General features: G+C 29.4%; 2 protein-coding genes across 2 annotated transcripts in view; one reads left to right on the top strand and one right to left on the bottom strand.

Moving 5' to 3' along the window:
• LOC141526693 (uncharacterized) overlaps positions 1 to 14,484 on the bottom strand; it is a 36,287-nt gene extending 21,803 nt beyond the window's left edge. The window contains exon 1 of the mRNA XM_074241766.1: positions 14,390 to 14,484. The gene's annotated coding sequence lies outside the window, so the exon portion shown is untranslated. The remainder of the gene's footprint in view (positions 1 to 14,389) is intronic.
• Positions 517 to 2,998, top strand: LOC141538382 (carbonic anhydrase 2-like). Its single transcript, XM_074259814.1, has 6 exons — positions 517 to 655; positions 742 to 921; positions 1,126 to 1,270; positions 2,249 to 2,345; positions 2,418 to 2,654; positions 2,730 to 2,998. The coding sequence occupies exons 1-6, from the start codon at positions 598 to 600 to the stop codon at positions 2,832 to 2,834; spliced, it is 822 nt and encodes a 273-aa protein (XP_074115915.1). The 5' UTR covers positions 517 to 597; the 3' UTR covers positions 2,835 to 2,998.
• Positions 14,485 to 26,646: the final 12,162 nt, after the last annotated feature.

Genomic DNA, 26,646 nt, shown 5'->3' with positions numbered 1-26,646 from the left:
AAAAATGATACAGAAGTTTTTAAAAATTTCCACTAATTATTTTTTTTTATTTCTTGTGAAATACTTGTGAAATATTTTTATGTATTAAATTTTTTTCACAATAATTTTATTGCTATTAAATTTAAAAAAATTTTTAACATCTGTCAACTTCAGTGTCATTTTTTATTTTTGGCTTTTCCGACCAGCAAAACTTCAGCTCTGTAAAAGTCGCCCCCAAGTCCCCGCTTGATTTTCCGTATTTTTGGATGGAGATCAAGAAAAATAGCATACGACCCATGGCCAAAAAGTTGGATGCTTTAACGCATGGCATTTACTATTATTTTTAATATTTTATCATTTGAAATTGTTTTTGATAATTATTTTAAGTGACTTAAAAAATACAAATACAAGGAAAATTTTTTATCACATTCATACGTATGCGCATTTCATAATTACGCTGATAAAAAAATTATTTTGCTGGCCACGACTTATCTTATAAAAGTCAGGTCATTTAGCTCATACAAAGTATTTTCTAGTTAACAATCGTCAGAATAATTTTTATTGTTAATAAGAAGCAATTACAATTGTCTAGAATTTATTTGTCTAAAAAGCAATAATATGAATTTGGATAAACAACAAATTCTTTTCTTCGCTCATCTTATTCATTTAATATCAGGTATAAGCTCGGATAATTTTAATATTTTACTGTTAATAAATATTCAAAGCTCAAAATATAATTGTTAAGTTAATTTTTGTGAGTAGCTTGGGAGTATAAAGATGTTGATTTGTGGGAAAATGAATATCCATCCTGCGGTGGTGTACAACAGTCTCCAATAAATCTTGACGATATCGGGAAAAATTTTAAGAGCTCACAAAAAATCATTTTGAAGCGCTATAATACGACTCCAAAAAAAATGACGGTGAAAAACAATGGACATACTGGTAATAATTAGGATTTATTTTAATAAAAATAATTATTCATGGATTTCTTTTGAGATTTTAATATTATTTTTGGTCTCAATGGAGAACTGTTCGATAGTTTTTTTATATATGTAACGAAAAAAAGTATGACTATTGTTGAAAAAATTTTAATTCTTCTAAATAGTTTAGTAAAATTAAAAAAATTTTTATTGTATGTGACATTAGTGGAAATAAAGCCCGAGTGGGACGAATCACATAACAAAAAGCCTAGGGTCATTAAGGATGGCAAAAAATATGAAGTTGTTCAAATACATTATCATTGGGGCACTTCTGATAATAGTGGAAGTGAACATATATTCAATGACTTCACGTTAGTAGTGAACTTATTATTATCAATTATTCAGTGCACCAGATAAAATTTTTTTAGACTTTGCGATTTGTAAGAATTCAAAATTTAACACAACCCTTGATGTAATGTTTACACTCTGATAAAAAAAAATTAATTTGACTCACGAGAACATATTGTGAGCCAAGAAATTCACTTTGAAAAGTTTGATTATTTTGAACCAAACAGAAGATTTCTAAAACTAAGTTTTTGTTGGCTTAGAGGGGACTTCTGGTTTGACGCCCTGATTTTTGAGCATTTTTTTGGGATTTTTTTGTAAAGACCTATGAAGAGATAGAACTTTGAACTTTTTACCATTTATTTGTACATATTTCAAGAGTATACGGTTAAATTTTCAGCTCAAAACATTCAGTAGAATTAAAGTTATAGTGGTCTGAAGACACCCGCCTCGAAAAAAATTGATGCTCACTTACTCCATGACATCAGCTGATTGGCTGATCTGAAACAAAAAAACCCGGCGGGGTTTTAATCTGTATACTTAAATCCACCGAGTGGACTACGATCAAAAAAAAATTTTGAAAGTTGGATTTTTAACAGACTTCGGAACAAAAATTCCGAATTTCATTTTTTTTCTGTCACTTTTTTTATCCAAAAAAAAAAAAATAGAATATTCTTTTGAAATATGCACAAATAAATGGTAAAAAGTTCAAAGTTCTATCTCTTCATAGGTCTTTACAAAAAAATGCTTAAAAATCAGGGCGTCAAACCAGAAGACCCCTTTAAAGATTTTTCTGCTTGATTCCACATTAATAAATTTTTTAAAACGATTTTCTGGATTCAACATTTTTTTTTTTAAATCAAATCCATTTTTTATTCGTGCGTTCGCTATATTAGAAATTACCTCACCAGAACTTTTACGCCACACAGAGTCCAAAAAATTTTTATGTGTATTAATTCAAAAAATAGAATAACGACCTTCATTAATTTCACCCAAAAATTTAGTACATCACTAGAAGTACACGTAGTTCATTGGAATCCTGAATACGGTAGTTTTGATCCTGAACAAGGAGAAGGAATACTTGTCCTGGGAAACTTATACGTAAACTTTTATATTAACAAATTTTACACGACTTTTTAAACAATTTTTAACTTAATTTATTATTGAATGTAGATAACTAATGAAAGTTACAGTTCTGAATATTTGGACATTTTGACATCTTCGTTTCCCAGTATTATTGAACCAGATTCCGACCCCGTTGAAGTTAAACCATTTCCATTGTCAAAGATATTTAATGACGGCTGGGCTGATACTTATCTTACTTATACTGGATCTTTAACGACACCGCCGTGCTCCGAAGGTGTTGCATGGGTTATACTGAACCATCCGAGCACAGTTAATAGTCAACAGGTCGTACAGATTTACAGTAATTGATCATGACTTATATCAGAAGTACTGAACATTTACATGAATCTTCAATTACAGATAGAAGTATTCCGAACTATTAAATTTTCTCACGGTGATGATCACAACAATCGTCCGATTCAATCTCCAAACGAGCGAAAAATAACTCCAGTTTCAATGTATTAATCACAATTCAAGATTTATTTTGATGGAAAAATAAGAATAATTACAAAATGAAACAAGTTTAAAAAAAAAATAGATGTAAAATATCTGCAAATTTTTTTTTCTCTAATTATAGACAATTTGATTAAAAACAATAAAAGTCAGTGATATGATCACAGCAGTTAAAATTGACTCTAAATAATAATTTATTCAAAAAAAAATAAAAAAAAACTGGAACTAAACTTTTTAAGTGACATTGAATTTACATCACCGACGACGAACGTGAAAACCCAAGGAAATTATTACGGTGACTGCGGCTACCAGTGAAATAGCGCAGTACAGTGTGATATACGATTCAGAGACAACATACTCCGTGTAAGACACTCGTGTACACTACTAATATATTTTTTATATTTCGCCGCAACAGAAAATAAAAATATCTTAAAGTAAATCCTTGGATCTACACTGACATCTCGTAACCGATCTTACGACTGGATTTCGATTTCACCCTCATTCGAATTTATTTTCTTGCTACTTTCTCCTTCTTTTAACTTTTTTCATGTATCCAATACCTTAATGCTATGAGAATATACCCATATACGACAAAGTATTGTCTTCTCGAAGTATTATTTTTTATTAGCTAGTTTTACAACTAAAATTTAAATGAAACCAATAAAAACAAAAATGTCTTTTTTTTTTTTTTTTTTTTTTTTTTTAAGATAATACGTTTTAATATAAATAAAAGGATAAAAAATTCAATTGACACTTCATGTTTCCAACACTTGAAATGTGTTGACCATGCAGTGGCTACTCCTCGGCAATCGATCGTGATGTCATGTTCGCCTAGTTTCATTTCCAATCGAATTAACGTCTGTCAAATGACATTTTTACTTCTATCTAACCGGGATTCCCAGCAATCCACTGGCATGAAAGCAGTCCACATCAATTCATTATGAAAACATGTTTATATTTACAAACAACGCTTTATTAATACTCTTTCTATTATATTTTTTTATCTTTTACTGTTAACTAATATATGTTACATCAATAATTTTTATGTGTTCTTTAATGAAATTAACAAAAATTTCTTTTTGAATAAAATTGTTCTTGTCAGCTAAAATTTTTATCTTGAATAGCAATAAAAATGAATTTTATCAATTAGTTCAAAGCTTTTAATGTTAACAAAGTTTTATTGCGACTGAAAATTATAAATAAAAAATTTTTACTCAAATTTAGCTATTTTTAAAATTTTTTAGATACTGTACGCGTAAAATCAACAAATTTAGTAAAAAAAATTTTTTTTTTGAAAATATAAAATTTTTAGAAACAAAATTTATTTTGATTATTCTATACACGGAAAGAATAAGATGACACTGGATATTATCCCAAATTATACTGAGTGAAAAAAAATTTTTTATATAGTAACTAGTATAATCCAGATTATAATGAGTATAATCCAGATATCACCCAGTATAATCTAGATTATACAAGCTACTATCTGAAATTTTTTTTCACCAGAGATATCACTCAGTATAATCTGGGATTATATCCAGTGTCATTTTGTTTTTTCCGTGTAGAAAAAATTATAATTTTGATGAACTTAAAGAAAAAAAAAATATTCAATGCTCAAAAAAAATTTTTTATTTTCTAGTGTTTTAAGAATAAAAACAATAATGTAACTTTGAAATAAGGTTAATAAGAATAATTAGATAACTTTAACTTTAACTGGAGTATTATTAGTAATCTAATAAGTAGAAAAATAAAAAAGAGTATAAGTTTTGGTAAGCTATCTGTAGTGTGATCCAGGGAATCCCTCAGGGAAGAAAGCATCAACGAATGGCCGAGCACATCTAAAAAAAAAAAAAAAAAAAAAAAAATGATAAGGTAAAGATGGAGAAAGCAGAAAGTCGCGGATATCCCATCTTATGGTGATCCCATGGCACACGTATTGCTGGAAAAGTACGACTCATAACTCGAGCGCCCTTCATACCAACAAGGATAAAAGAAAAATAAAGAGGAAAAAGAAGGATAAGAAGGTGCCTCTTAATGGTATTAGATATCACTGTAGAAATACCAAAATAGGCCAACTGTAAAACTCAAACAAATATTTATTTTATTTCAAGAACAAGTACTTCGAATAGCGAAAGTCAATATAATAGCAAGTCAAGATTATAGTAAAAGTAATCAAATTAGGCAATGATCTGCCTGATTGAGAATAATTCAAAATAAAATTATTCCAATGACAAATAAAAATAAATCAAATATTAAAAATTTAGGAATTTTTTGTTTGTAGTTTTAAAACGAAATTGAAAAATACTTGCTGTTTATCGTAAATTAAAATGAACTTTGATTTTTTTTAAAAACTTATAAGTTTTCAATTCAATAAATATTGACTCATTTTTTGATGATGCTTGCAGAAGAATTCTGTAAAGAGTTTGAAGTTGATCTGAAAATTTCAAAAGTTTAAAAAAATTACGCCTTTCAAATTTTTGATAAAGTGAAGCAAACCCAAAATTTTCATTCATAAGCTCTATTAATAAATTATATTTACAAATTCGGTTGAATAGCTTGTATAAAAATTACGATAAATCAAGCGACGATCCTAATTCACCAACTACATCGAAAAACTAAATAAATAAAAAGATAGTTGCATATTTAATGCAACTAAATGAGTGACTAAAAGTAAAATAAATGAGAAAAAAAATTAAGTATGATCGTTAGTAGACATGATGTCTTGTAAAATTTGTTGAAAGTATAAAAGCACTGAGGCGGCTGTTAAATAAAGCAAAATGAAGACTGAAGTCTAGGAGTAGTCGCCGGAGGGGTGAGCACGCCGAAGAGGCAGATTTTAATCCTTGTCGTGTAAAAGAGACGAGTAAAAGAGGAAGGAAGGAACGAGTAAAAGAGGAATAGGGTGGTTGTCGAAGTGACTCAAAGTCTCTTCCGGCGAGATGCTTAATTCTTCCCACTAGACTATCGGCGACCAACATCTCCATTTTGCACCCCTTTTATTATAGTTCTGCACTATTCTCTTTTTAGAGAACTTACTTCGGACACTAAAAGCCTTTCCACCATCACCAGTGCAGTACATATTTAATTATCATCTATTAACGTATTCATTTTTTTTATTTTATTTTATTTATTATTTCTAAAAATCCTGTTTTATACCATACAAGTATTTTTTACTTAGCATCAGTCGTTTGCATCCATCGACTTGCTGTTATTTTCTTTTATAATTCAGGATAATATTTCAGGAAATGTTGAGCAAGAGAAAAAAATGCAAATCCAGATCCAGGGCAAGGCACAGAAAACAATAAGCGAGCTTGATTGTAAGCATTACATAGGGCAGCATCAGCCTTTCATCTTCAGGACGTACTCGTGTACTCACTTGTGTATAACCACCAGATGATGTCGTCTCTTTTCCGTATTTCATCTCTTGTTTTTGCGATTATAGCTCTCTCTCTTCCACAACACGGCTCTACATTTTTTCCTTATATTTTTATCTCAACCAGAATTGCATACAAATATAAAAAAAAAAAAAAAAAAAAAAAAATATTTTTCTGTACATGTGTTTGAAAATTTAGGCATAATGTACCGCAAAACTTCACCAATGAACAAAGATGAAAATTTTAAAGCATTGACGTTGAAACACATCGGTATGATGATTTTAATACTTTTAAACACTTGGACACGTAATCCGCTTTGCTTTAGTCTCCGTATCTCCTTGAGTGCATTTGTCATCGCACAGCAAACACCTTGAATTAAATCATAATTCAGACTTTATGGCTGTAAAAAATTCCGAGACACAATGGAACAAAGTTACTGCTTTGTCTTTACATGCACACTATATAGATATATGGAATTTAGTGGATAGGTATAGATTTGATGCGTTGAAGGCTCAGTATAGGATACGAATAACAGTGTAATTTAATAATACGGTAAGAATGACAAGACAATGAGAATAAGGGTGCAGCAATTGTTAGGATTGTAAGTGATAAGGAGCAAAACCCGCACACGCCTTGTGTTTAATCCCGTCGCGGTCTCTGTTTGTGGTATTAGCTCTTTTACTTAGTGTCGTGGGGAGTAAATCCAAGATGAACGAATTACTACTTACCCTTCTGCGTACAACTTTAGACGCCGCGTCTTGAAACAGTGGGTACAAAAGTTATTCGAGGTTTCATTCATATGTACTCTTGTGATAAAATATCTCTTTAAAATTTATTGGGAAAATGTTTTTATAAGAAAATAAGAAAAAAAATTTTTTGCTTAAGAATTTTTTCTTGGCTTTGGAATTTTTGAATTTTTTATTGATAACTTTTTATTTATCCATATCTTTGTCTTCAGTTTCATATCCCTTTTTAGTAGATTTCATAGAAATCTAACTATTGTATTTGTCCTCATGTCGGAATTTTTGAAAAATTTTGCTATATCCTGATTCAGCTCGACGAGCTGAATCAGAAAATACATATGGTTCAAATGTTTATATATATATGGGATATAACGCGGGCTTGTCAGCACGATACCGTCTACAATTCTTAACGGATCATAATGAAACTCAACATACTTAGTTTATGACTAATTACGAAGGTCGAGTTCAAATTTGAGCCTAATCGGTCGATTAGTTTAGAAATTACAGCATTTTTAAATTTTGAAAATTCGAAAATTGAGTATTTCTGCTATTTCTCCTCGTGTAACTTTCGAACACATTGAGATATTCGATCCTGGTCAAATGCATCTTAAAGCTGAGAAAATAAGCTTTAATTTACATGTTTACGCGTATTTTTAGCCCGAAAAAATGTATCTGTTCTGGGATTATTTCAATGAAATTTTACTCTTGTAGTCGTTTTAGATGTTAAATAACACCCCTTGTCATTCTGCCATATTGATGTTAGTTAGTCAATAATTCGTTCAGTTATTACGCAGATTTCCACATCACCCAAGAGGTACTGTGTAATAAGATGCGTTCCCTTTCTTTAACGTGGCGGGTCCCCTGTAGGCCTTTACCACGTAGAGAGGAGGAAAGGAAGCAAAAATACAGCTCTAAACATAATGAATACTTTCTACATTAAATTTCATCGTAAGGTAGTTGTCCCAGAAAATTCTAAATTTTTTCTATCATTCTGATGCTGAAAGGTTTATTTTCCACTCTATTTTTAAGGATGAAAAAGTTACATTGCCGCCTGAGTAATGTACGCGTGTATTTTAATCATTGTGAAACAGGAGGGGAACATTAAATTAATTATAAACATAATGATTATGATAATTATTTTATTTTTTTTATACTTCACATGTGAATTTATATAGTTTATGAAATCTACTTCCATTTCGGCTGCCGAATGGCTTTTTTTTTTTTTAGTCTATTTATTAGGTAAAAAATGCGCTTTCAAATTTTTTAACTTTTCTTATTTGTTTAGAAATAAGCGTACTTTTAAAACAAAATTTTGATTAAAAAAACATGCTATATTTGAAAAAAAATCGGAAATCAATAATATTTTAAAGGAATATCGTTGATTTAAAACTAAGAAAAAATTTTGAGAAGAAATATGTCGATACCGACACAAAAAAAAATTTGTTTGAATCAAGTAAATAATTTTGAAAAATTGTATTTTCTTAATTTAAGTAAAAAAATTCTTAAATTAAGAAATTTTTCTTGTTTTGAGTAAATTTTACTTAATTCAAGAATTTTTCGCCTTGATTCAAGACAATGAAACTCTTCAAAATTATTTTTTTGGTTCAAAAATTTTTCTATTGAATAAAGTTCATTTTTTTTTTCAGTGTACGTTCTAAAATGTTGGAACTTACAAAATTTTACATCTATTATTTATTGAAATTAATTATTAACTATTTTTGAATAAATATTTCTATTGATTGAGTTTCATTTAACCGATGCTGTAAGATTTTCTCAATGTAACTCTTACAAAAAAAAAATTCCATGTTCTGATGGACCGTAAAACTTTGGGAAAAAAATCGGACTAAAACTAGTAATTCCTCAATTTTTGAAAAGTTCCAAAAAGTTAAAATTTTATTTCTTTATTTAAGATTTTTAATTTGACTAAATCAGCAAAATTATCATATATTTTATTTATTAATGGTATCATTTTGCATTACGGCTAGATTTTTTTCTGACGTTCTCTTGTATTGACAAAAAATTGGAAAAAATCTTCGTTAATAAAATTGAAAAAAAATTATTGTAAAAAGATGTAACACTACCTGTTAAAAATAAATTTAACTGAGTGGGTGGAACTTTTAAAAATTGATAAATGAAAGATTAATTTAATTAGGATCAATTAAATGAATTTAATGGGCTTAATCAATATTTATAAGCTATTTTTTCACCATTTCAGAATACAAAAATTATATTATTTAATTTCCAAATTTAGATATTAATTAAAATAAACGTCGTTTTTGCAATCATATTAATCTTTTTTAATACTGTACTGAGTAGTTAATTTGATAAAGCTTCATATATTTAACGTCACTGAAATTTGCAGCAAATGGCATTATCAGTGTCAAGCTGTCTGTAAGATAAAATCACCAGATTATGTATTTTTTTTTTTTTTTTTTTTTTTTAACACAGGCCACTATTCAATGCTACAAAATGATGACTTAATAATTATATATTCCCAAAACTCTAATTAATAATCAATACCACATACAAACGAATTGAATACATGTAATATTTGAATGGAAATGATCCACAGTAAAATTAAAATCATCATCGCATAAAACATGACTGATAAGCAATCGAATGTCATTCAGAAGCACAGCATATGATTTATATCTCCGTATATAAATTTATGTATGCGTACAAACTTCAAATTCTATGTAGGTATACTATAAACTATGTATCAGTATCAGTAGTGTATAATATGATAGAAACGATGAAGTACGACTAGTTCAATTGGAATTTCAATGAAGTGTTGAAACTCTGTGTAAGGTTGTGTATATAATGTACTTCTCTATTATCTATATAGTTCCACAGTTCTACAAATCTATATGTATCTTCTCATACAGCAAATTTAGTCTATAAACTCGTGTGGCATACATTCGCCATGAACGAGGCCGCAGCGATGCGCGTCTTCTGACGCGTCGAGGATGTCGCGGAAACGCGACGTCCGGCGATAATGTCCGTCAACAGCGACGAGCCAACCATTATACAATACTCTATTGTTGCCAACTTATTCCATTACAGATAACTCAGTCCGCTTAGTTAGTACATTTCTCTCACTTGCTCTGACGCCACTCGCTATTCACTTTCAGCTTCACTCTTTTCTTTTTCTTTCTCTCTCACTCAACCCGTCCCTTATAAATTTACTCTCTTCATATAATACTGTGCTACATCGTTACATACTACATTGATATAAATGTTTTAATACTGTCTTATCATACACATATTTGTTTTGTTTTCAATTTAAATAAACACCGAAATTAATATTCATTTTTTATTTTTATTTCAAGTTAATTTATTTTGTGAAGCTTTAATCCAAGTAGAAAACATACGATTCAGTTATATGATTTTTTTTGATTTTTGAAAACTTTTTGTAGGATTTTTCATAAATAAGCAAATTGAAAATTGTGATTGCAATAATAAGTGAATGTTTAATCCATCAAAACGGACACTGATAAAAAAATTAACTTGACTCAAGAGCCAAAATCTGAAAATGATTTTCTTGAGTCAAGAGAATAAATTCTTGTGTTAAAAAATTATTCTTGGTCTAAGAAAATTTTCTTAACTCAAGAATTTATTTTTTAGACTCAAGAAAATCATTTTCTTCAAAATGATATTCTTGGTTCAAGATTTTGGCTCTTGAGTCAAGTTAATTTTTTTATCAGTGGATATATGGCTTTTTTACACTGATACAAAATTGTGGAAAAGTACACATAAAAAAATTTAACTTGATGCAAGAGAAAAATTCTTGAATCAAGTAAAATTTCCTTATTCTTATTCTTATCAATTATATTGATCAGTAGAATTAAATTTGCAATAAAATTAATTAAAAATGAGCTTAAGATTGAAAGATTGTTTTTATTCAATTGAAAATTGCAAATCATAATACATTTAATACTCACAGTTTCCTGCGTCATTAGGTTTGAATAAAATTGTTTTTAAATAGCCAGTGACATTGATTCTTGATATTATTCGAGCAATCATTATGAAATTATATATTATATGACGAAGCATGAAATAATGCGAATTTAAATGCAAATTTATAATAATGTCATACAAGGTTTCTAATTAGTTTTTGATAATTCTTTATTTTTGATCATATTTCATGAAAAAATTTTAGATTTAATGAAAAAATCATACAGTCTAAATTAAAAATAAAAAATTTTTATTTCGTGTTATGATAACATATTTGTCCTGAATGCGGTTATTGGCACGAATGAATAATTTTTTTTATTTCCGATAAATAAAATTATTTATTTTAAAAAAACAATAAACTTATTTAAATAAACTGTAGAATTTAGTTACGGCAATTATCCCGAGGCGACTAAATTTTTTAGCTTTATTTAGTACAAATATTCTTTTTTGGTTAACGTGATAGTACGCGAAGTAAAGTAACAATAAATAAAAACATAAATATCGGAAAATGATACTCTAACTCATTGGTTTTTGACTTCTATATAAATATCACAATAAAATGAATGGAAAATTCATTTCTATTTTCTATCGCATAAAAGTATTTACATGTTATTTACACAACAATGTACATGGAAATAAAAACGCGTGTGGAATATGAATAAAAGTTTAAGGGACAATATTATTGAATAGCAATAGTATTTATTTTTTTAATGTACACAATTTTATAAACTGACTAAATCGCATTTTTGAAATTTTTCTTGGTAAACTTAGTTTTGATGAAAAACTTTAAATCAATGTTAAAAATTTGGAGTGTCCTACGAGAAAAAAATCTTAGAGAAGCATAAAATCTAAATAAATAGCTAACAAAAATTATTTTTAATGTGAAATCAAATTTGTTAATTATTATATACACTCAACTTCATTGCAAACAATTTGTAATCTTTACAATGCAATTAATAAAAATACACGGTAAAAAATTTTGCGCCATTGCGTCAAAAAATTTTGTGTTAAATATTTAACACTTTTATGTGTAAATTTAAAATTTATTGTGTTAAATTAACACGAAAAAGTGTTGAATATTTAACACAAAAATTTTTGACACAAGATTTTTCGACGCATTGACGCAAAATTTTTTCTTGTGTAGAATTATATTTATTAGTTTAGTATGACGGTGAATTCAGCAGACAGCTAATTTTTGAGAATTTTTAGATTAATTTTAACTTAATGGGTGTAAAAAAAAATCTAAAAAATTGCATAGAAAAAACTTTATTTTACATAAGAATATTTTAGAATAGATAATATTGAATTGATATAAAATTATGAATGACTATAAAAATTGAATTTATAGAGAATTAATTAACAAATTTAAGAGCCTTTGAGTTAACGTTAAAACAAAAAAAAGAAATTTAAATTATGAAGAAATTTCATCGTGAAAGTTTACTAAGAATTTGAAGACTAAAATTAAAAATAAGAGAATTGACTAACAGTTTAGGATCACACATCAAGATTAAATAAATAATTAAATATTTCTTTTTTTTAAATTTCAAATTATTAACAAATAATATGTCTGATAACTTCTGATAGATTATCAAACATCTTCAAGTGTCTCAAAAAAAAAAAAAAAAAAAAAAAAAAAAAGGGTAAAAAGTCAATAAAACCATAAAATCAAGTTGGCATTAATAAGTATTTATATAAATTCAAAAGGCCCCTTGAACTTCGAGAGCGGTGTGAAAAGTAGCCACCTGGCGGTCTAGACAGACACTGTACTTCGACATCGAATGTCAAGGTTTTTTTTTACTTACGTGCGTAGTACTCTCGTTTTACAACAAAGGGGAAAGACGTTAAAATCGTGCAACCGTTGACGGCGAAAAGTGGCGCTGTTTAATATTAATAAGCACCTTCCCGGGTTTTCTGCTCTTGGCAGGCACGTAGATACATATCGTTGGTTGCATTACGAAAAGATGCTGCCACTTCTCGCGCCTGGCACATTTTTACGGGTGGGGGTAAAAAACAGGAGGGCATAACAAAAAAAATTTAAATAACTTGGCCTTAAGGTAACAAGTACATGAGGAGGCTTAAAGATCCACCTATAGTCAGCATTTTGTCATCTCCTTATCTCGATTACCCTTTAATCCAGCTCACGCATTTTTATAATATTCGTAAATTATCCGCGATAAAACGTCTACACAAACGGCAGTTTCGCTCAAGACAAATACATCGTTCTTCTTTCGTTGCTTTTCTTCTACACTCGTTGTATTCTCTGTTCCAAGGCTCGAGACTCGGAAACGCGATCGTTCATTGAATCGGTAAGGGTGTACAGGCTTAAAACTCAATATATCAGAGTAATAACTTTTCCATTAAAATGCTTAAGTAGTAATAAGTATGCAAGCCTAACTGACAACTACTTTGAAATTTAGCCTATCAGATTAAAGTGTCTAACTAAGTGATATTTATTTTACTAAATAATAAATAACAATTAAATTCCGCGAGTAGTTAACTAATAATCTTCTTCGCTAATTTTTATAAAAATCAATACTGATAGCTATTAACTATGATTAGCAATAATAAATTGAAAAGAAAAAAAATTATTAATAAATTAGTTCCGAAAAATCAGATTGTAAAAAAAATTCCATGTAGCGTAAACTCACGATACAAATCAACTTAAAAAAATTTGTTCACTCGAATTCATAAGATTAAAGTGAAATTTTTCATTAAAGGAAACTCCGTGAATATTTTCTTGAGAATTTTTTTCCGAGAATTTTTTTCCGTACACATACTAGGGTGTACAAAAATTCAATTTCCGTGGAGAACCCTTTAAAATGGGAATTTTGAGTTCTGATTTTAACAGGAGCTGTTTTTGGGCATTTCCTGAGATATTTTAGCGTGAGAAGATTTCCGTCAAAAACGGAAAAAAAATTCTTGATTAAATAAATTTTTACCATGACAGATTTCTTTTGGTCTGTCAATTTTTTTACGTACAAAGAAAAATATCTATGAACCCTACTTATATAATTTCAGTTCTATGTCTGTCAGCATGGAGAAAAAAATTTTTTTCAACCAAAAAAATAATCAGAAAAACCTGAGTTGTTTTTAAGCATAAAAAATTTTCTTACGAGTTTAATTCGAATAAGATAATAATTTTAAAAAATTTTCCTGAATCAAAATTATTAAATTTATACAAAAAAATTTTTTTTCAATAAAAATATAAGAAATTAAAGTCTATAAATACATTAAAAAAGATTATTTTTCAATTTTTTTTTTCTAAATATTTGGTAAAGCGCCAAAATTATAAAAATTTTTATTTAAATTGAACAATATATGTTTATTCAATCAAAAATTATAATTTTTCATTCAAAAATTCCAAAACAATTTTCAATTAAATCAAAAACTTTAAAAATTGGGCCAAAAATAAAAAAATAGCAGTGAGCTGTGTTTTTATGACTCAATGATAATCTAAAATCATAAGTGTTGTAGTAACTAATCCATAATTACTTACTCAATCCCGACTAAATTTTTTCCCCGTTCATTCTCCTTCCATAAATAATTACACTTGTTTAATAGAAATCGAGTTTAAAATACCGATGTTTTTACGTGATGGAAATATTTTCCAGCATCACCTTGAGCTTTCGACCCATTCCAAAGGTCAAGAGTGTATACGAGTAAGAAGACACCGGTTGTAAAAGCCCCGGTATAAAGTATACTCTAGAACAGCAAGAAGGTGGGATAAAGTATATACATATAGATTCCCATATATAGCATAGGAGGGTAGTGGGAGGGTGCAATGTTGCCAAGAAAAAATATAAGTACACATGAAACCGAATAGGCTAGATGTATAGCACGTACCAGGATCAGTCAGTACGTGGAATATTCGTATCGTCTGAGTTGACTCTGTACCTGGAAGCCAGTTCCGGAAAAACACCCTCAATGCTACCACCCAAGCCTTATATACCGTCTTACCTACACCGTTACTGGTTACTGTTGCTATTGCGTTTTTCATGATCCCGGTACCATCCGAAATATTTTTCCCAACTACCCGTTACTCTTGAGTGGTTAATAAATAAACTTTGAAAAATGGCCAACAGTTTTACCGCTGCTTTTTCAATTATTTCTCTCTCGATACATTCAACGCAACTGAGCCGATTTTTGGGATTGATCATCTATTAGGATTAGTAAGAAATTATTTTATGGTTCCCTTGATGAGGATTGAGCTAACCAAGGGTTGTTTTCTTTGATGATATTTTTCTGATGAAAAATTGAGAAGAATTGACATTGAATCATTGAATGGATAGATCTAAATATTCATATTTGGAGCAATGATTGAAATTAAATCAACAGACTGGGATCAGTAGACCAGAGTTAGTTGAGTTGACCCTTGGAGTAATTGACAGAGGATTTTGGTAACGCAGCTCAAGTTGCCTGAAGTATCGATACAAGAACGGCGACTTGTCTTGTCTGATATGTCTTGCTCACCTGTATTTCCACCTGTTTAGCTGGGCGTTACTTCAACAAGCTCCACCTACATCCCACCTAACGACGAGAAACGTCCAACGACACGACGAGAAATACCTTTACCCGATTGGTCGACAGCATCGAAGTGAAACTCGTTGTATTTTATTATTTCGCTCATCTACCTATCCACCTTGGAAACCCAATAGTACTATTGCTGTTATGTGTATACTTGCTACAGATGACCTGGCATCCTGGTTCGATGCATGCGCCTTTGCTCGATTCCCCCAGCCCGATCCCGTCTTTGCACCACCATTCACTTTGATACCTTCGTTCTTTTATTTTTCCGCAAGTCAATCCACCGTTTCACGAATATGCGCACAGACAGACGACTCCGCGGTTATAGGATACAGGAATTAACAAAAATAATCAATTTTTTTTTTCCTTGGCTTTGTTTTTCTTGTGCTTCGGTTGTCTTGCTCTGATCGGGATTTATGCATATTTTTCATTGGTTTTATAAAAGGTTTTATAATGACACTGATAACGATGGTCTTTGTTTGTGTTAGTAACAATTTTTTGTTATTATGATTTTATAAAATTTATTTACTTGATAATGATAATAGTAATGAAGATTTTCATATTAGATACTTGGAGAATTTAGCGCTTGGTTAAGATCAGAGAAGAAAGTCGATGAGCTGTAAGGATAAAGAGATGTTACATATGCTTTAGTTCTATAATTAAGCACCGCAGAAAAAAATGTTACTGTAGTGTTAAAAATTTTTTTGAACCAAGAAAATTGTAAGGAAGACCGAAGTTATTTTGGAGCAAGAAGAAATTTTCTTGGCTTGAAAAAATTTAACTTCGTTCAAGAAATTTTCAATCTTCCTTAAGACTTATTGATTTAATAAGCTATTTTTCAAGAAACAAAATTATAGGAATTGTGAAATCGTATCCATGGAAGTTATTCGTATATTAGTCACTTTAAAATGAAATTCAGTCACAATGACAATAATGGAATTTTATGTATTAAAAAATTAACAATCCTTCGATGGATATAAATAATAAATTGTACACTGATAAAAACGTTAATGATTCAATTAAAAAAATCTTAAACCAACAATACTATTTTAAAGAAAATAATTATCAGGAGATAAAATTTTTGGACCAAAAAAATTTATTTGAATCAAAAATTAATATATTAGCTCAGGTATTCTTTGCTTAAAATTTATCAGTGTAATATTTACGAAATTTTTGGGTGTAAATACACGCAAGCTCACAACTATTTTTTAAATTTGATATGTGAATCATTAGAAGGACCTTTTGGGCCACCAAAAATTTCGTTGAGTAGAAATAAAAATTTTTTTAGTAATTAGACAAAAATTTATAATTATTTATTTGTCCTACTTAATGCATCACTAAGTTTTTATTTTGTCACTTAGATAATTGAGACTTTTTAGAGCTCTTAAACAAATTTTAGTGAAGTTAAAATTTATAAATTAAATTATTTAGAAATTAAAATTAAAAATGTCCAATAAACTTTTTATTTTTCTTTTAAAACAAAATTTTTTTTTTTCGAGTAATGATCTGAAAAAAATAAATGGAAAGTGTAAAAAAATTTATTAAATGGTGCACGCACAGCAGATGTTGAATGACAGCATTACTTTTAATAACATGAGTTCAATTTGATGACTGTTGCATTATTGTTAAACTGATAAAGATAGATAACGATAAATAAACGTATCACTATATAAATATTTTATTATTTTCAGTAAACTTTGTACTGATTTATAGAGTGAAGCGTGCGTATATATTTGTCGTTGGGGGTGGGATGAATTTAAGAATAAGGAAAATAATTTATTGGTGTATCGGATACAACATCACATGGCGTTAGAAAAACAAAGTACAAAGTAAATTGAATATAAAAGAAAAAATAAGATAAAAAATAAAAAAAATAGTAGATAAAAGACGAATGACTCGGTGTGTCTGTTAGTCATTCCTTTCCACCTGTATAACCACAGCATCTTCACGAACAAATGTTATACAAGGACATCACCGAGGGCTAAGCCACCAAAGCCGATGCAGGCGCGAGCCAACACCTGGTGCGTCAATCCCCGAGGGACGCTGATTGTTATTCGTTCCATGCTCATTCTTCCTCGACGTATAACCACTCTTGTACTTAAATTCCTGTTACTATTTTAGTCAGCCTTTAGTCTTTATACTACCTTCGCCCTTCTTAATACACTTTTTCAATCTTTCTTATTTTTTCTTATTTTAGGCTATTTTACGCTAGACACTTATTTTCACCTTGAACATGACCGATTATTTTTCTTCGGATTTTCTGTACAATCCATTACTTCTTCCTGGTTTCAGACCAGGATTTTAAGGATGATTCGTATCTTTCCGACAAATCTGCGGCTCAAATCACGAAACTCACTAACAAGTTTTTTTGCCGCTGATGCCCGTGGACATTCACACGTACACGTCCTGGGAATAACCGGGGGATGGAAAAATCTCGAAAATTTATAACCCATCACAAAACCTTTTTTTTTCGAGTAAAAGTATATTTTCTACAATCTTTTGGGAATATCACGTTCAATTTGTAGAGATAATTGAAATAAATTCAAAGACTTGTGAAGATTTACAGAAAAAACAACTAATTTATTTATGCACTGAAAAAAAAATTAATTTGAATCAAGAGTAAAATTATTGAACCATGGAAATAATTTTGAAGAACTTCATTTTCTTGAATCAAGGCAAAAAAATTCTTGAATCAAAAAAAATGTACTTGAACCAAGTGAAATTTTTTAGTCTAAAAATTTTTCAACTCAAATCAAGAAGATGAAATTCTTCAAAATTATTTACTTGATTCAAGTACATTTTTTTTTCTGTGAGGTAGTATTCTAGAAACTTGCATATCTTCTACATTTTTTTTTGGGAATTTTTTTTTTGTGAAAAAATCAAAATTCAATCTTTCGTTTTTTTTTTTTTTTGGAGAAAAAAAAATTTTGATTTGATTTTACAAATTTGTATTTTATAAAAATAATGATTTATTCTATCGAGAAATTCTTAAAATCATCTACTTAATCAAATTTTAGAGACATGTGTATTAGATTGCGTAAAAAAAATTGTTATAACTTATAATATAATAAAATAGAATATGATAGTATTTTACTTAAATCTAGGGATAAAATAAAAGTTGTATCCGTACAAAATAAGGATATCTTGGTAGTAAAAACTAAAAATAGTAAAAGCTGTAAAAAATATTATCAAGATTATTCTATTTACTTTACAAGTTTCTATATATGAAAAAAAGTTGAAAAATAAATTTTATAACCATCTGAGTGTATATATTTGTAGATATATGCCAGCAAGACGAAAGTAAAAATCTCATGGGGGTTAAAAGTAAAGGTACGCGAATCATGTAAATTGTGAAAAATATGTCTGGCTCTCAATGATTTAAAATATATGATACAACTATATATCTTTAGGTTGATATATTTCTTGAGTATCAATTTTGATTTTACGCGAAACTTTTGGTGCTTTTATTCATGTAGGTATATTAAAGGAAAAAAAAAAAAAAAAAAAAAAAAACAATTGAGTTATCTATACCTACGATTTTAGTAAATTCAATAAGACCAACGAAATAAGGTCTGGCTCGATCGTAAAACAAGACAAACAAATTTCGAATCTTCTATGTCCCTGTCTTGTTACTCATGTGTCTGTCTTCTTCAACTCATCGATAGGATTTTATTCATACATCTTATCTTTACATGTATGTACATTTTGTACCAATATCGACTCTTTTTGCAAAAAATACACTCATAAAAATTTTTATTAATTATTATTCATAACTTATTAATTTTTTTCCTATAAGAATTATTTAAAGCTTTATTACTTTATTCGTTTTACAGTGACTTGCAATTATTTTAAAAACATCAATAAATAGAAACTATAGGTGTCATTTCAAAGACAGTTTTGACATCTATCTAAGTATTTACATGACCAGGCCGAGGCGATATACGAGTTGGAATATTTTTAAAATGAGTCAACTGACATAATGTGTTGGTATTGGGATAAAATTGCTACCTACTGTGTTTTATGTTACTATAATACACTTTGTTCATTTTTATATAGCTCATTTTGATGTATAGAAAAAACAGTTCTGTAAAAATAACAAAAAAAATTTTGTTACAAATACAAAGTTCATTTTATATTAGATTTATCATATTATGATACATTTAATGAAGATATAAAATTTACATAAACTTCGGGTTTTGTTACACGACATTTATGATCATTTAAAAATACATATTTTTTAAATTTTATTTTTTTATTCAAATTTCTGGTTTGAAAACTATCAAGTTAAAATGTAAAAACATGAAAAAAAAATAATTTATTTGAACCAAAAAAATATTTATAGACTAAGTAGATATGATAACAAATACACGGAAAAAAATATCTGCTGCTACAAAATATAGTCCTGTGGGGGCAACAGGATAAAATCTTGTAGCAACAAGATTTTTATGATGCAGCAACAAGACTAATTCTGTGTGGCACATGTAGTTAAAAAATTATAATAATAATCTTCTAATATATAAAATTCTCGTAATAATATAATAATGTAATAACAAGATATTGAAACGTAATCAGTAACTGATAATATACATCAAAATAGGCTAACATCATTTGCTATTTATAAACTTTATTAATATTAATTGGTATGAGATATGTGTAAACTGGCATACCAAAATCAGATGACATTATATATATTTTTAGAAACTAGAGTATGGTAATCCGTCTAGAATTTATTATAATAAACGCAAAAGCAATTTAAATCATTTTTAATCAGTTAAAATAAATCGTGTACATAAATTTTTTCTTTTCGAGATTAGAGAAATGTTTAAATTAAAAAATAAAAATTAAATTAGTGAAAAACTCAAATTTTGAATAAAATAAATGTTTTTTTTTGAAAATCAAAATTCAAACTTTCAAAAAAATTAGAAATGTGAAAAAGTTCCAAATTTTTTTTTTTTTTTACTAAAAATTTTTTCTTAATTGAAATTTTTTTCGAGTCTGAATTTATTTTTTTATTCGAATTTTTTTTTTTCAAAATTTAAATTTCTCTTAAAAATTATAATTAAACAAAAAAATTTTTTTGTATTTACTTTTTTTAACAAGATGTTTTCTTTTAATTTTTTGGATATTTTTCGTGTGTAGAGGAAAAGAAGTTTTAACAAAATATTTGAGTTTTTTAAAATTAGTGATGGATTAAAAGAGACCTGGGCGTATGACAAAAATCATCTCTGATAAATAACATTAATTAATATTGACGATGTATAATTGTTGAGAGATCATTTTTCTTAAATTATACCCGTAACTATAACAATTCAATTTTACATTTATGAAGTAAATTATAAACTTAGATAACTTTACTAGGGGGTAATCTTAGAGAAATCTTGTTCTGTAATCACATAAGTTTGATAGAAATTAATTATTAAAACACAATCAGCATCAAGAAAACATGAGCTTCACATGTTAGTGTCATGTAAGTAGCCTATGCATATTAAAATGTATGAACATTTTAATTAACTAGAAGTGAAATTATTTAATTTTATTTACCTGTTTCTTGGTGTTAATAATATCCAATTTGATTACTATTATAAGATAAGCATGAATATACTTTAATTATTGATATTTAAATAGATGATTCTCTGTGGGAGGCAAAGGTTTATATAGACACGAGAAGAAAGGTCCGCGTGCACTTTCCATAAAATCTCATTGTATATGAGATCACTTAGTGCGGCTGAGACATTAACGACATGCGAACACAAGTGTTTCGTTACTATATCCACACATACATTTATGTATTACAGCGATCTAAATTTATATACAACACTTTCAAAGTCTATCGCTTACGCTCTGGATATTGAAAGTAGAAAGTTTTATTCAGACATAAGTTTTACATTTTTTTGCAATGGTACATTTATGTCAATTATGTATTGTTTTTGCCATTACCATTTTTAGAGTGTCATAATTTTTTTCAAAGACTAAGTATACTGACGAATTTTCGTGATATAAATATGTAGTATAATCGCTCCGGGTCGATTTTTACACCTAAATTTTTTACAGTGTATTTTCTGCTTTACACAAAAATATTTAAATAATTAATTATTAACTTATGTAGCAATGTCCTTGACTCGGTACAAGTCTCAACGGAGTAATTTAACGATTCACACGAGGAAGACCAACAAAACAATTGACTCAGTAATCTCCGGGGAGTCAAGACTTGTTTTTTCTTTCTTCTCATTTATTTTTCTTGTTGTTGTTTTATATTTGCATCTCTGTTTTATTGTCCGACAAAGACACAAAGATCGAGTGCACCCTCTTCGTTATCATCCCGTTCTCTTGAATATTTCATGAGAGGTCGAGTGATCTTCTAGTCACCGAAAAAAGCAAAAGATCCTTTCTTACAGAATAAAAAAAAAAAAAAAAATTCAAAATGTGCAGACTATATTGAAACATATCGACATTGAAAGTGAAGACAAAACGATAAGAATAAAAATAAAAAATGGGCACGGGGTAAGAAGAAAACAATGGGCTGTTGTATGAAAGAGGAAAGTTAAAAATAAAAAGAGATTGGTTACACGAATCGTCGATTTTCTTTACTAGAATAGCCTGAAGGTTACTCTTACGAACTGCAGATGAGAACTTATGTGAGAGATTGCGTATGATGGCCTCCCGGCATAATCTCTCACATATCTCATTCTTTTACCTCGACTAGTACCGATATATCCCTTTAGTTTTATTCGGTGTCGCCCTCGAACATCCAAAATTTTACGAATCTCGAGATTTTCTGGCTGCACATTAAATCGGGACCATTTCTTTTTCACCTCAATACTAACTCATCGGGACGACTACTTTGTCTGTCTGAGCTGGATTTCACTGAATCCATTCCCCTGATCTCGGCGTATAACATATACCCCCGATGCAAAAATATATTGAAAGAGTTTGCGAAAACCGCACTCGAGAGACGGAAACATTTATTATTTGCCGTCGAGGATTGTTGGGGCATTGTCGTCTCTATAACCATCGACTGGAGATGTTAAACGCTTTCGTCAATGTCTATAAGTGTGTATATGTGTAAACGTGTATATATCTATAATCTACAAAGCAGATAGGAAGTCACTTTGGTCACTCACGAACGGAAGAAGATACCAAATGCAACATCATTATTCTAGACTATTGTTCATTCGTATGGGGAAAATATTTTTTCATTGTAGTCATTATTTATCTCTTAAGTAGATAATTGACTTTTATGGGTATAAGTTACTTTATCTTTTAGACTGTTAATGTTTGTAAAAAATTCAAACCGGAAAGCGTTTTTTTCATAGATTTTCTGAAAAATTTAGTCTTTAGTTTCAAGAGCATAAAAGTAGTATTGCAGATAAGGATTTTCGATGGTTTATTTTTAAAAATTTTATTATGCTCTACTAAAAAAAAAATATTTTATTGGAAAGTGTTTTGAAGGAAAACATATACATAACAGAAAAATCAAAATAGGAATAATGATAAACAATATCATTGTTCTCAAAATTTTCAAATAAAATTCTTGAAAAAAAAATATGTAAGTGTCTACACGGAAAGAACAAGATGACACTGGATATCATCCCAGATTATACTCAGTGATATCTGTGGTGAAAAAAATTTTTAGATAGTAGCTTGTATAATCTAGATTATACTGGGTGATATCCGGATTATACTCATTGTAATCTGGATTATACTAGTTACTATTTGAAAAAATTTTTCACTCAGTATAATCTGGAATGATATACAGTATCATCTTGCTCTTTCCGTGTACTGGATTCAAAAGTTAATTTCTCAAATAAAAAAAAAACTGAAAATTATCCAACGAGAGGGAAAGTTTAAAAAAAAATCATTTTTTGGGAAAAAAAATTTTTCTTTACTTGATTCGATAAAAACTTTGAAATAATGATTAGATTAATTAGATTAAAATTAATTTTCAGCAACTTAAAAATGATCTAAGCAATATTATATGTAAATGAGAAAATTAGAGGAAATTTTCTATCACAGAACAGTAAGCAATCAATTATTAAACATAAACATAAACTTGATGAAGGAGGTCAAGGCAATGGGCAGCCCAGGATAAACGGTACAGCAAAGCAGGAGAAATGGATGGGATATACAGGGTACCGGGCAAACAGTGTGTTCAGTTGGGCGTGGTTGCTTTGCAGTAAACGTCACCGTCAGGATGCACTAGACGTCAGTGGCCAAGTGCCCATCACGTGTGCGTCACATTTGCATGCCTCTGAATGCCTGCACGTTCATGATCACCAGTTCATTGGTCCCCAGTATTTAGTATTTCTGTGTGCGTACCCATGTAATGCACATATATATACATATACACTATTATTGTCAAAGAGTCACATATATATGCGAACCATTAATGTATGTTACAATTTATACCTGTGTACTTTTTATATACAGATAAATACATCAAATTTACAATTTACTATACACATATACATTGATAACGCGACAAACTACAAATGAATGTGCAAAACGACGTACTCGGATTGAAATCGAGTCAAGTGGTGACACCATACCAACAATTCAACCAGATTCACTCACATACAATGTTCTAACGTAATGTTCCTCGTGTTTTCCCGTTTAGTTATATTATTATATGTTTATGTATTTATAATATGTTTGGATAAATACTATTGTATATTATGTATTTTGTATTGTGTATCGTATCTGTTGTATAAACTTCGGTGAGTAAAATAAGGGTAAAAGGGGAATCGAATATAATAATACAGGTATTTCTACAATTACATTCTCCTGGTAAATATTTGTGTTTAGATTGGTGTGTATAGTATCATACAAAAGTGACGATATAAAATCGATTGGATTTTCCATACATGCACACATGACTGAATGACAAATCGAATCATCTGTCGTTATATGGGCTCGGTGAATTTCATTTCCCATATTCTCATTCGCTAATCCGTAATGAACAATGCATTTATATTTTGTGCATGGATTTTATTGATGGTCATTTATGCAACACTTATTCGACAACCATTGAGGGATTAAAATATTACACTGAGAGTATTATTTCGAGTATTACTTAATGGAAAATATTTTATTCTCTTTTTATAACCATTAATATATCATGTTGATTTCGAGATTTTCGATTCTTTTAATGTGACTAGAAATTTTTTTTTTTTTTTTTTTTTTTTTCAACCTTATTATTGACAATTTTATGCTATTTTAAAAATATTTCATAAATAAATAAAGAAATGAACTAGATGATGATTTAATTAGGACACTTAAAAATATGATTTTAATTTTTGAATATAAAAAAATTTTTTTAATTAATTTTTAACTGAAAAATTTTCATAAAAATATTATTTTAACTTGATAAATTTCAAAAATAAAATATTTTAGTTACATTTGGCTTACATATTGCTTCACAGCAGGATCATCTTTTACGATTCCTATGAACTCAAAAAATAAGACTAGATAAATTTCTAAAACTAAAAATACTTATATTTTTCAAAGAGACCAAGTGTTTGAAGAGGATGTAAGGATCTAAGATCAAAATAAATGTTTTTAACTATTCCTTCTTTAAAATTTTAATTTATTAAAAAAAAAAAAAAAATTGTAAAAAATGTATGATTTTAGTATTTGTAGGCCCACATATAATATCATAAATTTGTAATCTACAATAATAAATTTATGTTTGAAGTAATCGAATCATTAATTCCATTACGTAGAGTATTGACTCGTAAAATCTTGAAATTATGAAATAATTGATAGCCAATAATTTATGCAGAGATAATCAGTCCAGCACGTTTGGACAATTGAATATTCAAAAACCTAACTCTCATCGCTTTAATGGCTCTACAACAATAATAACAAGTAATAAGTAAATAAATAACTAAAAAATAATAATAACAATAATATATTCGTAAAACTTAAAAAAATTACTGAAGAACAGCGGGCAACAAGACAGACACAACGAATAATTACAAGCCCTACTCCCCAATACATTTCGCTAATCGTCTCGCATTTATCTCAACTAAAGTCGAAGAAAAAATGGTGGGTTGTGGGCTGTGGTTGTGGTTGTAGTTGTAGTATTGCCGAAAGTCAATGGTGGGCTTTCGCGACGATCGCAAGTATCGTGGGCATTGTTTCCCGCTGTTGAATCACTCGTCCCAAGTATTTGTGTACTTGGAAATAGGCGTAGGGTGCTTGGATGCTTGCTGGAGTACGATATAGTTATCTTTATCTTTAACTATATTGGAGGTTGACTAAAGTAGAGAAGAAAAGAGTAGAGAGTAAAAGAAATGAGAAGGACCATGCAGTTGAGTGAAAAAAGACAGATGAAAAAAAATAAAGAGTAGGAAATAGGGGGTGGGCGCGTGATAGACGAATAGAGGCCGACTTTTTAATATCCAGGGATGATCTGCGGTAGTCGGGTAGCTACCGCTGCGTCAGCCGTTGTCATTGTTATCCCCCCGTTTGGTACAATGACAATTTTTTTGGTTTTATTCTACAGTAAAGGTATAGTACTCTTCCCCGTTTCCGCCCCCGTGTATTACTGCCCCCCTCCGCCTACTACAAAATCTCCCCAACACTCATATCCTCTTCACCGCACTCAGAGGCATCTTCTCCAGAAAATTTTTTCTCCTTCTCTCTCTTCATCATTATTTGTCTTTTTATCTACACTAGTATAGTAAAGTCGCTCATGTTTGCCATGATGCTATGATACCACGATACCACGATGCCATGGAATGTAGATAGTTCACAAAATACAGAGTAATACCGTGTATACACTCTTCTGTCGTCGTTCTTCTTAAGCATGTGCTCGTGTTTTATGCAATACTACGACAACGATTCTCTGGTGATCAAGCCTACAACTGAACACAATACTCTTACTCATATTTTCTCTTTCTTCTCTCCTTTCTCTTTTCTTCTTTCGACGAACCAACGCTTTAATAGGTACAAGTATGTAAGGGGTATATCCTTTGGCTCTTACAAACTACAACTATCCCTTCCACCTTTGTTTGATATCTGCGTTATCAACGTGTTTGCTGATAGAGGGTTCAGTTGGTACACCCATCGTCATCGTCGATCGCGATATAGGACCACGACATCCTCGTTTCGACGTTTTGTGTATGACAATTGCCTGGAAAGTGCTATGACAGCGGCCCGTTACTTTCTACGTCGTTTATCGTCAGGGTATTATAGATGGCTTCCGGAATTCATTCCAAATGTTTTCAT

Source organism: Cotesia typhae, unplaced genomic scaffold (assembly GCF_013202065.1).
Source record: "Cotesia typhae breed Kobodo isofemale line unplaced genomic scaffold, CoteBio_Ctyphae contig_11, whole genome shotgun sequence".
Classification (NCBI taxonomy): domain Eukaryota; kingdom Metazoa; phylum Arthropoda; class Insecta; order Hymenoptera; family Braconidae; genus Cotesia; species Cotesia typhae.
Note: the sequence above shows the minus strand (reverse complement) of the source record. Positions and strands in the feature narration are given on the sequence as shown.